General features: G+C 44.7%; 1 protein-coding gene across 5 annotated transcripts in view; it reads right to left on the minus strand.

The window, feature by feature from the left end:
* Positions 1-12,438, minus strand: part of PRR14L (proline rich 14 like) — a 52,787-nt gene that overhangs the window by 15,999 nt on the left and 24,350 nt on the right. For all 5 annotated transcript variants that reach the window (XM_044275482.1, XM_044275483.1, XM_044275481.1 and 2 more), the window contains one exon: positions 11,307-11,416. In XM_044275482.1, coding sequence (XP_044131417.1) covers positions 11,307-11,416 — 110 coding nt within the window. The remainder of the gene's footprint in view (positions 1-11,306; positions 11,417-12,438) is intronic.

A 12,438-nucleotide genomic window follows, 5' to 3' on the forward strand; every position in this document is an offset into this window, starting at 1 on the left:
ATCAGGGGATATTTTGAAATAGCCCTTCCCAATACTCTCAGCTGAGCCTGCAAGGAGTGTCTCAATTGGAGGTACCTAAAAAACATATTGCGGGGCACACCAAATTTATCTTAAATCTGCGAGAAGGAGCGTAGATACCCACCCTCATACAAATCCTCTAGAGTGCAGACTCCGTTAAGCTTCCACATGTCAACACCATCCCCCAAGCACAAATGGGTGAACATGGGGTTATCCCACAAGGGGACCACATCAGGCATATCCTTATATGAATGCATCGTAGAGGCCTGCCACACTTGATGTGCCAATTTGTGAAGAGAGAGTAACCGATCGCGAGGGCAATTTGAATTTTCCAGAACCGGCTAGAGTGCCCAGACGCAAGTGTTCTCGTAGAAGGTATTCAGCGTTGGGCAAATCAGCCGATAATACCCAAGGCTTAAGGAACTTGAGCTGTCCGGCTAAGAAGTATAGGAAGAAGTCCGGAAGAGAGGCACCCCCTTGCGTCTTAGGCCTCTGAAGCACAGCCAAGGATAACTTCCTTCTAGCTCCACCCCATACAAACGAAGCAACCATGGCATGAATACGGTCAAAAAATCCTTTAGATATTAAATGGGAGGTTCTGACCCGGTCTAAAGAACTTGGAGGTGTTGGTTTGCCAGATTGTAAGCTATATCACTTTTCCGCGGTATACGCCAGACTTTTGGATATGCCGCGTTCAGATTCCAGTAAAATGTGGGTCCATATTGCACGCTCCTCTTCCTCATGCACGCTCACGGTCCTTCCCTGGTTAGCCGGCAAGACGGGTTTTAAAATCCCCCCCGCTTCACAGCCCATCATACTTTCGCGTCAATTACATCCATTAACCGGCGTACACTCCTCATTGATACGTCTGGCCCTCTAACGCCGATTACTGATAACCCGGCATTTCGCCCCGGACTATCCTCGAAACCCTCCCTTACTGGTACTAAATTGCGCCCCCTTCGGTTCTGCGATGTCCTCACTACCACGGGATTGAAACACTTAAACCAATTGATGGAGCCCTCTCTAATACGCCCCAGGCATAACTTTGAATATGTACAACTCCAACATTTTTACTCCTCTATACGCGCCACCCACACCTTACGCAGGAGCCTTACGGTGTTTGAACAAATGTGTCTTGCCCCCTCTGCTGTCCTCAGGGACATTTCCACAATTTACAACTTGCTTGCTCTCCAGACCTCTGACCAGCTTCCCTCCTTCTGCCACGCCTGGAATCGTGACCTAGGGAGTGACCTCACCCCATCTCAATGGAAACGGGCTTTTCTTCTCTCTCATAAAGCGGTAATTTCCACTAAGGCGCAGGAGACAAATTATAAAGTCCTCTCCAGGTGGTATAGAGTGCCGTCTGTGCTCCACAGATGGTTTTCATCTGTTTCGGATCGCTGCTGGAGGTGTGGTACCGACGAAGGCACCTTATTACACGTTTGGTGGCATTGCACCGTCCTGCGGCCTTACTGGAACTTTGTACATCGCATTGTGCGGGCAGTGACGGGAATACCCATTCCCAACGCTCCTGAAGCACTTTTGTTGTTTATCTTTGATCTGACTATCCCTGCTTTCAAGGTTTCGCTCCTTAAGTATATGTTACAGGCTGCTAAAACGGTCGTCCCTCGCCATTGGAAATCACCTACGCCTCCCTCCCCGGACGAATGGTTTGAAGAATTTGCCCTACACCAGCGGATGGAGGATCTCATCTGCATCTCTCCTCAGGACACCTCTCGATTCGTTCAAACCTGGGGCCCTTGGGAAACTTTCCGTGGATCAGATGAGTTTCGTAATGCCCGTCTATAATCCCGCACTCCCCTACCCTCTCCTTCCCCTGTACCTTTCCTCTTTGTCTGTGACCTGCTGTTATGTCCCCCCCTTTGTTTTTGTTTTTTTGTTATGTACATGTCTTAATAGGCTTAGATTCTTATAGCCTTTTCTGCTTTATGTACACAATGTGATTCTCTTACTCATATGATGCCACATGTTCTTGCTGCCTTTACGTGTGGAAAGCTGTACCTCGTTACCTCCTTTGTCTGGAGATTACTCTATAATGTAAACGGCATTGCATGTCATTACAATATGTTACCTTTTGCATCACATTTTCATATACTTATTTGAAAAACTCAATAAATTCTTGAATGAGAAAAAAAATCCTTTAGATATGGGAGCGCATGCGTGAGCTAAAACGTATAGACCCTTGGGAAGCAGTATCATTTTTACCAGATTCTGTCTACCCATAATAGAGATAGGAAGCGACCTCCATGACTTGAATTTATCTGCAAAGAGCGTCACTAGGGGCTCAATATTCAAAGTGAATGAAAGGTGTGCAATTCTGGTGATTACTATCCCCAAGTACTTAAAGTGATCTACCACAGGTAACTTGTAGTAATGTGACGGCGAAGCGTGATCCCAAAGTGGCATGATAGCTGACTTGGTCCAGTTTATGCGCAACCCAGAGAATCTGCCAAACTGTTCAATTATCTCGATAGCTCTAGGGAGCGATACCTCAGGGTCAGACACAAACAGGAGCAAATAGTCAGCATAAAGTCCTATTTTATCTACTATGTCTCCCATGGTGATACCTGTGTATATCCGATCCTGCCTTATTCTTAGAGCTAAATGTTCTATAGCTACTGCGAACAGCAGAGGCGACAACGGGCATCCCTGCCTCGTGCCCCTGTTCAGTGGGAAGGAGCTGGAGTGATGACCGTTGATTAATATGTCAGCCCTTGGGCGCCTATATAGGATCTCAATCCACTTGATGAATTTCGGACCAAAGCCAAAGCTCTTCAACACAGCCAATAAAAAAAAAATCCACTCAATCGAGTCGAAAGCCTTGGCAGTGTCCAAAGAGGCTATGGCCTACTGCGCCCCCTCAGCCGACCCTATCTGTGCAATCACCTGGGCTCTCCTTATGTTATCAGAGGTTGACCTGCCTGGCATAAAGCCCTACTGATCACTATGTACTATTGAAGTGATCACTTTATTAAGACGATTCACAAGAACTCTAGTAAGGATCTTGTAATCTAGATTTAAAAAGGGAAACAGGGCGGTATGATCCACACTCCAGCGGGTCCTTATTGGGCTTCAGAATGACCACTATTGTGGCGTCATACATAGAATCCGACAAAAGTCCACAGGTGTGGGCTGTCTTATATAGTTTGTGAAGTTGCGGGCTCAGTATATCAGTGTATCTGGAATATACCTCAATTGAAATGCCATCCGGCCTTCCCAGCAGGGAGGTCCGAAATTGCTAGTTTGATCTCATCCAAAAAGTGATATCATCCTCCAAGACAGTTCTATCCAGATCACAAAACCTAGGGTGAGGTACCTCAAAAAGATATTCCTCTATCTCTTGCACCGTGTAGTTTGCAATGGAGTTATATAGATCCGTGTAGAAACTCTCAAAGCGTTCTAAAATGCCCTCCCCCGACTCCCTCACCAGCCCACTAGGATCCCTAATTCTGATGACTGGGGGAGACATATTACCATGTGCAAGGTGCGCAAGGAGTTTTCCTGCCCAATTGCCCATCTCATAGGACTGTTGCTTAAGGAAAAATGATTTGCGATAACTTTTATCTGAAAGATGCATCATTTATAATCTGCCTCTGTTAAGCCACTCCAACCTGTTCGTCTCAGTTGGGGAGGATGTGAAAGCATTCTCAGCCTCCTTGCATCTAGTGTGTAATTCCACCTCTTTGCACTGCGTGTCTCTTTTGATGAAGGATATTGATGATTTGAGACAACCTCTCAGGTATGCTTTCATAGTGTCCCATAGCAGTAAGCCATCTGTCTTAATATCCTGCACCTCCAGAAACATCAACAGCTGATCAGGGACCCTGTCATTGCTATCGAAAAGGGACAACCAGAAGGGGTGGATGCGCATCTTACCCCCCTGCTTAACAGCATCAGACAATTTAAACTCAGCCCATATCGGAGCATGGTCTGAGGGGCCCTGGGGTCAGTATCTCACCTCATGAAGATCAGTACAGGCCAAAGTGTTCCCATATAGTCAATCCGGGAGAGAGCTCCCCTGGATGGGGTAAAACATGAGTATTCCTGTAGTAGCGGGTGTCTTATCCTCCACAAGTTCAACCACCCCATTTCAGCAGCTATTCTAGAGAGAACAGTATCAGGAGGAGAATCATCATGCAGATTAGAATCCCGGCTGAATCTATCCATCCCGCAGTACATAACCATGTTAAAATCGCCCATACAGAGCAGTCTAGCATTGGGGTATTGCGCAACAAAGCCAATCACAGTTTGCAGTAAGGAAGAAGAGGCAGGCGGCGGGTTATATACATTAATCACTACGTAGGGGGTACAATTGATGTGCACATATAGAAAGATATATTGGCCCTCTGGATCAATAACCACCTGATGCTCCTCCCATCTAAGACTACTGTGAACCATTATAGCAACTCCCCTAGAATGCGAGATTCCAAATGCATTGACTAAATATTGAACCCAGGGTTTTTTTAAGCCTATTCCCGGTTTCAGGCATCAGATGAGTCTCCTGCAAACCAACAATGTGAGGGTTAAAGGAGCGGATGTGTGAGAATACCGCTATCCTTTTCTTCAGATCTCCTAAACCCCTCACATTCCAGGACAGGACCTTCATGGAGGCCATTCTAAGTACAACCTAAATCTCCTAGGATGTCTTACTGTTTTCCCCACTAAAGAGAAGCTATTCAGTACTGTATACCATTGACTTATTCCCCTGGCTAACCTTGCTAGAATGAAAATCCATACCTGAAGAGAAACAAATCCTAAAAGGAACATAACTTAAAACATTGAAGTAACAAGACGAGTGTATAGTTGTTGGAGTCTAATCCAACTAGTATATGGGCCCATAATTCGGGGACCTGCATAGTGCAGTTAGATGAAATACCTATGCAGGTAGTGCCCCCATCCCGCATGTTCACATTTGGTGGTAAGGTATGCACAATAAGATGACTTAAATTATGACATATCTCCTGCACAGATGAGATTAGCGGATAGTGAAGCAGTATGATCCACTACCGCAGCTACTACCCTAGGTGGATAAAAACGAACATGAATTACAAGGCAGTAGCAATACTTGCGCAATGGACGCAAACAGCAGATCAGTGCAGTCCTGAACGTCCCGATTTCCTGGAGACGCAGTCTTCTGCTTCTTTAGGGTCTACGAAAAATAAGGTCTTCTCTCCATCCACTACACGTAGGCGCGCTAGGTACACCATAGAGTACTGCAAATTCAGATCTCGCAGGAGTCGCTGGACCGAAACAAATGTGGCTCTCTTCTTTTGTAGATCAGCCGAGAAATCCGGGAATAAAGAGACTGTCACATTTTCATGTTTAATTACTTGCTTAATCAGAGCTTGGCTAAGGATCAGATCTCTATCCTTCCAATTCAATAATCTCGCAAGAAGAGGTCTCTGTGGGGCCCCGGGAGGAGGGGATTTGGCAGGAACCCTGTGCGCCCTTTCTATGGCATATGCGTTGGAGAATGGCGCCTCTGGGAATAAAGCTTTGAACCAGAGCTCGAGAAAAGTGGCAGGGTCCCTACCCTCTGCCTTTTCCGGAAGACCCAGGATCCGGACGTTGTTCTGTCTGGCTCTGTTCTCCAGGTCATCACACTTCTGCTGCCACTGATTCACAGAGTGCTCAAGATCTTGTACTTTCCCCACCAAGGGTCTGGTCTTCAAGTGAAGATACCCTGTCCTCAGTGTTCTTAACACGGTCCCTAAGCAGCAGGTCCACCCTCACCTCCTCGATCTTGCCGGTAAGCGATGTTTGACATGAGGATATCGCTGACATTAGCTGAGTATAGGCTGTTTTCAGGGTAAACTCCGGTTCCTTTGGGCTCTCTGCTTCCCACTTGCTGCGCTGCCTGACCGCGAGTGACCGCCCCGCGAGATGGTGAAGGCGCGGCGGCGCCATGTTGGGCCTCTTGTCTGGAGTACTCTAAGCTTTTCAGCTGCCGTCTGCGCTTTGCTGGGACCCATTTTCGGTGTGGTGGGCTTCCTCTTGCGCCTGTACACCGTCCACTCTAAGGTAGGAGTCGGCAGGTTTCCAGGATTAGTCAGGATTACAGCAGGGAATCGGAGCCGAGCTGCGTGCTCACATGCCGGTAGTTGGCCACGCCCCCCGACGAAGGTCTTTAATAGCATTAATACAAACTCACCATTTGTCACTCAATCCTTGGAAGCTCACATTAGCATCTTACCTAAACCTGGTAAAGACCACTCCGTCCCCTTAAACTACAGACCCATATCCTTAATTAACATAGATATCAAAATATACTCCAAAATTCTTGCGGATAGACTATCCCCTTTACTCCCATCAATAATACACTCTGATCAAGTGGGCTTTGTAAGAGGCAGGGAAGCACGAGATAACACAATTAAGACTTTATTACTAACCAATGTGGCAAAATGCAATTCCTCTCCTTTGTGCCTACTATCGATTGACGCCGAAAAGGCATTTAACCGCATCCATTGGAGTTTCATGGACACCTCCCTGAGACAAATAGGGCTAGGTTCTAAATTTGTGAGTAGAATACGTGCGTTATATTCTACCCCTACGGCGAGGGTGAAGGTAAATGGACTATTGTCACCTTCAATAAAAGATACACAATGGCACCAGACAGGGATGCCCATTATTCCCCCTACTGTATGTTATTGTGATGGGGCACTTGGCCAAAGCAATCCGCATGAATTCTTCAATACATGGAACCACAATAAAGGGAACACAATATAAGGCGGCCCTATATGCTGACGATCTAATGCTATATGTCAACCACATATCTCCCTCCCTTCAATCTTAAAGGAGTTTGAACGCTTTGGACACTTAAGCAACTTCAAGGTTAATTATACGAAATCAGATATCCTTAATATATCTATCCCACAGCAAGAATGTAGCAATTTACTCACGTCGTTCCAATTTAAACACCAACCTTCATCAATAAAATATTTGGGAGTACAGATTCCAGTAGATTGTATACATTAAATTATCTCCCACTATTAGATCGGACGATAAAAGAACTATCCAACTATAATAAAAAAAAAAAAAGGATTACCCTGGTTTGGAAGAATGAATGTCTTAAAAATCTTGCCAAAATTCCTATACATCTTCCAAACAGTACCGCTAACACCTCCTCCTGTATTTTTTTCCACTCTATGCAGGCCTTAATCACCAGATTCATATGGGGCTCTTCAAGTCCTCAAATCGCACTCACCACATTGAATAGACCTAAATCCTCGGGAGGGGCGGGCTTACCAGATTTTAAACTATATCACGCAGCTTCCTCTTTTCTCAGACTGCTTGACTGGCAACACCATAGTAGATCTAAACAGTGGGTCCAACTAGAGCAGTCCCTTTACCCTTCTCCCCTTAACCACGCTCCTTGGATTAACACAGAGATTCGCCCCCAGTTCAAAAACCATAGCAAAATGACACAACAAACCCTGAAATTATGGGACTCATTCGTATGGAAAGGCATTTGTTCCAGAAAATGTAGTCCCCCAACTCCACTTTTCCACAATCCAGCCTTCCCAGCTAGTACCAACAGAGATTCCTTCCTGGGGATGCAGGCTTCTACAGAATCGCGCTTTTTTCACCTCTTATCAGGAGCTCCCTTGCTGTCTTTTCAGGACTTGTCTGCAAAACACCTGAATGTTCGTATATCTTGGTTGGAATACAAACAAGTGAAATCCTATATTTCCTCAAAAGGTGAGAAATGTTCCTTTGGAACGTCCTTATCCGAAACAGAGAAATTATTTGTGTTGCCATCTCCGCCGACTCACCTGATCTCTTCACTACATAGGAATCTGATAGAAGACACACATAAGAGCAAACCAAGTTTTATTTCAGGATGGGAACAGGAATTGGGTACCTCTATAACAAAAGAGGACCAACAGAAAGCGTTTATATTCTCTCACAAATTATCAATGGCCTGTTCAGCACAGGAAAAAAAATTATAAGATTATGGCTCGATGGTACAGGTACCCGGCTAGACTACATAGGATATTTCCTTCAGTCCCAGAATCCTGTTGGAGATGCGGTACAGAGAAAGGAACTATGCTGCATATCTGGTGGGGTTGTAATAAGGTAAAACCTTTCTGGAACAAAGTCTTTGATATATATAGAAAGATGACTGGGAAGTCAATAGAAAACACACCTCAAGTGGCGCTCCTCTCCATCTTACCAGGTTCCATTGCATCTCAGAAGCGTAACATATTGAGATTTTTTACCTCTGTGGCTAGGTCTGTGATCCCTAGACACTGGCGCACCATACATGCGCCTAACATTAGAGAATGGTATCAAGAAATGTTGCATATAAATAGAATGGAAGAGATCTCTGCTGAGGCTTCCAACCTTTCAAGCAAATTCCATAAGGTGTGGCCGCAATGGATCGAGTTTCAAGAATCTCCAGAACTTTTATCAATACTCACATCGTAAATGACTGACTCCCCCCACCCCCCCCCCCCATTTTTTTTCTCTTTATCTCCACTTTTTCCTCCTTCTCCTGTTAGTTATTTTCTTATATGCTTAGTGTTATCTTTTCAAAGAAAGTGTTGGCGTTAGTATGACGTGGGGGACTAACGTGTCACATTGCAGAGATACTTTTGCTGGCATGTATTCATGTTGATACATATGTATACTATGTACACCATTGGATGAAATGTGGACATGTTAAATGTTTGATAAATGGACTGAATAAAAACAGTTTAAACATAAGTACTTGCTGGTTGAATAAAAGTAACTTTAAGTCAAAATTTGCCAGGGGGTATGAATAATTATGGGCAGCACTGTAAAAAATAAAATAAAAATATGAATCCCTTTTGCTAAACGCAAACTCGCACATTCCACTAATGATAGGGGAGTAAAGTATTGGGTGGAAGCTAAAGGCAAACATCAGGGTATTAAAGGGAACCTGTCACCGGGATTTTGTGTATAGAGCTGAGGACTTGGGTTGCTAGATGGCCGCTAGCACAGCCGCAATACCCAGTCCCCATAGCTCTGTGTGCTTTTATTGGGTAAAAAAAAACGATTTGATACATATGCAAATTAACCTGAGATGAGTCCTGTACGTGAGATGAGTCAGGGACAGGACTCGTCTCAGGTTAATTTGCATATGTATTAAATAGTTTTTTTTACACAATAAAAGCACACAGAGCTATGGGGACTGGGTATTGCGGATGTGCTAGCAGCCATCTAGCAACCCATGTCCTCAGCTCTTTACATCAAATCCCGGTGACAGGTTCCCTTTAACCCTTGCAAATCCAGGAGAAAATATAGCACAACAAGAATATATGGCTGTAAACATACTGTTAATTCTAAATCACAAACTGGTATGCTGATAGAAAAAACAAAAATATGTAGACTGCTATACATCATATATTGATATACTAGTAAATATGTAGACTGCTATACATCATATATTGATATACTAGTAATAATCAGTAAAGATATATCTCATCTTGGAGCCTGTTCAGACCATGTGGGTGTCGGCTTTGCAGAGTGTCAGCTTTATAGCCCATCTCTCGGAACCTATTCAGACTGTACGGGTGTTGGCTTTATAGCCTGAATAACAAACTGATATACTGATAGGAATAATAAAACAAAAGTGTATGACTGCAGGCAGAATTCTATACCTATGCAACATGAGTTGACATGCTAAAGATGACATTTGCACCTGTGCGAGTGCAGCCTTTTTAAATGCAAAAGGTTTTCATTTGTTTTAGGTCATGAATAAGGACGAGCACAGTCCGAAACGCGTTGACTGGTGTGGTGAAATGTCCTGCTGTGTGCCATTTTGGCCTTTCTAAAAAGATATTGGAAATAAAAAAATCTATGGTTTTATCCAAGACCCAAGGGCTGGACCCGCTATTTTGTTTCTACAATGGATTTGCTTTTCCTAAGTTTCTGTGCACCGAGGACTGGCAAAGGCGGTGTGCTGATTGCATTATTTTTTTTTTTTTTTTTTTTTTAGTTTTCTAGGCATGCTCTGTTGTGACCTGTGCAGAGGTCATTGTACAAGGAAGGAATAGATAAGCTTTGACAAATCACCTATTGTCAACGGTGGATCCCGTCTTATCTATACACAGAGGTGATCTCATTACAGGCAGGGTTAGAATGACAGATAAGCAGGTAACTGCTGTAAAGTTATCTGTACAGACCAAGAAGTGGCACCTATTTTAGGCTTAGTGGCCAGTGTGAAAACTGCAGGATTTTATGTTTTTTGTTTAAATATAGGTATTGACATGGAAAAGTAAAAATATCGAAAATACTTAAAAATAAAAAAATAATTGGTTTAAACAATAGGTCAAGGTCTGATGACACATTCCCTTTAAGAGATGTCGAATAGCTGCATGATGCTTGGAAAGGCTGCGTACCATCTACAATGACTCCTGCTCAGAAAAAAATTAAAAATATAAAAATACTCGCAAGGAAAATGAATGTTTTTCTATTCAGTGTAGAGAACCCAGCCAGAAGCCAAGATAGCAAACACAGAATCCAGTCAGGCAAGAGGAGAAGCACAGGGACCAACCCCCTTAAAAACCTGGGAAAAGTATAAGGGGGCTGGGAAAGCAAAGTTTGCAGCTCCAGCACTGGACCCAAAAGAAGGAGTCAAGGTGAGAAGGTCTAAGAGCCCCCCCCCACTCTAAACCAGGAACAAGGCACAGACAGCCAAGTTAGACCTGTTCAGTTCAGTGTCTGCTGGTGGTGTACAGCCTGGCAGGAAAGGCATCAGCAGCTATACCCAGTCTCCTGTGCTACCCTATTACATGAGCAAGAAAAGGCCTCAAGCTTCAGTTAAGAGATAATATTAAGAAAGTAAAGCATTTTAGCTGATAGATGTATTCCCATCTGGACATTTATGGCATATCCACAGAATATGCCAGAAATATCTGAAAGGAGCAGGTCCCAGAGGCGAGACCCGCACCTACCTCACAAACATGACCCGGCCTTGCCTCTCTGTATAGAGGTGGCTGTGCGTGTGCGGCTCTTTCCACTCACATCTATTTGAGTTCTGAAAATAGCTTACTGTGCTATTTTCATAATACTCATAGAAGTGAAGGGAAAGAGCCGCAAACACACGGCAATGTCACCATTCACAGATGCAAGATGGGGCTGTGTCTTCTAGATAGAAGCAGGTGCAGCAGACATGTAATAAATGTTCAGATGGCAATACACCTTTAAAAATAACTGCATTTGGAGAGAGAAGAAAAAAAAAAACAAAAAAACACACACACACACACACACACACACACACACACACACACTTGACAGGATACCTTTTTGGTTTTGGGAGACCCATTGGCGTCAGATTTGGATCTGGTTTGGGAATAGTTTTTCTGATTCGAATTTGAGAGACTCGTTGAGGCCTCCTTTCAAAGGCTCCCTTCTGTAAAATAAAATAATTTCCCCTTAGACCACAGATAAGCCAAACTACTTACAGAAGCTGAACAGTAAAGTTGATATATAATGTAGGCTGCTGTAAATGTAAAAAGCAGGCACAACATTGTAAACCAGTCTGCGTCTGCTGATAGAGAAGCGAGGAGAAAACGAGATTTTTGTATAACTTACCAGTAAAATCTCTTTCTCGCTCTTTCCTTGGGGGACACAGAAGACCTTGGGTATAGCTCATCTCCATAGGAGGCGTGACACTAAGTGAAAACTGTTAAGCCCCTCCTCCACAGCTATACCCTCAGCCTGGAGAGAGAGGCTGCCAGTTGCGTGTCCAAGTAGTGAAAAAAAGGCAAAGTCCAAAAGTGGAACCAACAAGCCAACTACCCAACGGGTAAAACAACTCGGAAACCGTGTAGAGAAAAAACAAAGAATGGGTGGGTGCTGTGTCCCCCAAGGAAAGAGCGAGAAAGAGATTTTACTGGTAAGTTATACAAAAATCTCGTTTTCTCGCCCAGTTTCCTTGGGGGACACAGAAGACCTTGGGACGTTCAAAAGCAGTCCAAAAGGGGGAGGGACCACAGCACCAAGGCGAATCACCCGAAGGCATCAAGAAACCGCCGCCCGCAGACCAGGCGGCCCAAGGCAGCATCTGCCGAAGCCAGAGTATGCACCCTGTAGAACGCTGTAAGGCAGACCAGTGACCGCCGCGCACAGACGCATGGCCGAAACCAAATGCCACCGGCCCAGGAGGCACCGACCGCTCCGGTGAAACGAACGGTGACACCAAAAGCAGAACCCTGCCCTTGGTGCGGTAACCACAGCAACAACCACTGTGAGAAAGCGGAGGAAAGCCACCCCGGAGGCCACCAACCCGTTGCGCGGACCTCCTGGAAAACCAAGAGACCGAACGTCGACAAGAGTCGGAGATCTCCAAGTAAAAACCGCAAGGCCCAAACAACTCCCAAATCGGTGAAGTGTCCGTTCCCGGGGGTGGGAAGGGGAGGACGAAAGCCCCGT

The sequence above is a fragment of the Bufo gargarizans genome, chromosome 1, assembly GCF_014858855.1.
Source record: "Bufo gargarizans isolate SCDJY-AF-19 chromosome 1, ASM1485885v1, whole genome shotgun sequence".
NCBI classification, from domain to species: Eukaryota; Metazoa; Chordata; class Amphibia; order Anura; family Bufonidae; genus Bufo; species Bufo gargarizans.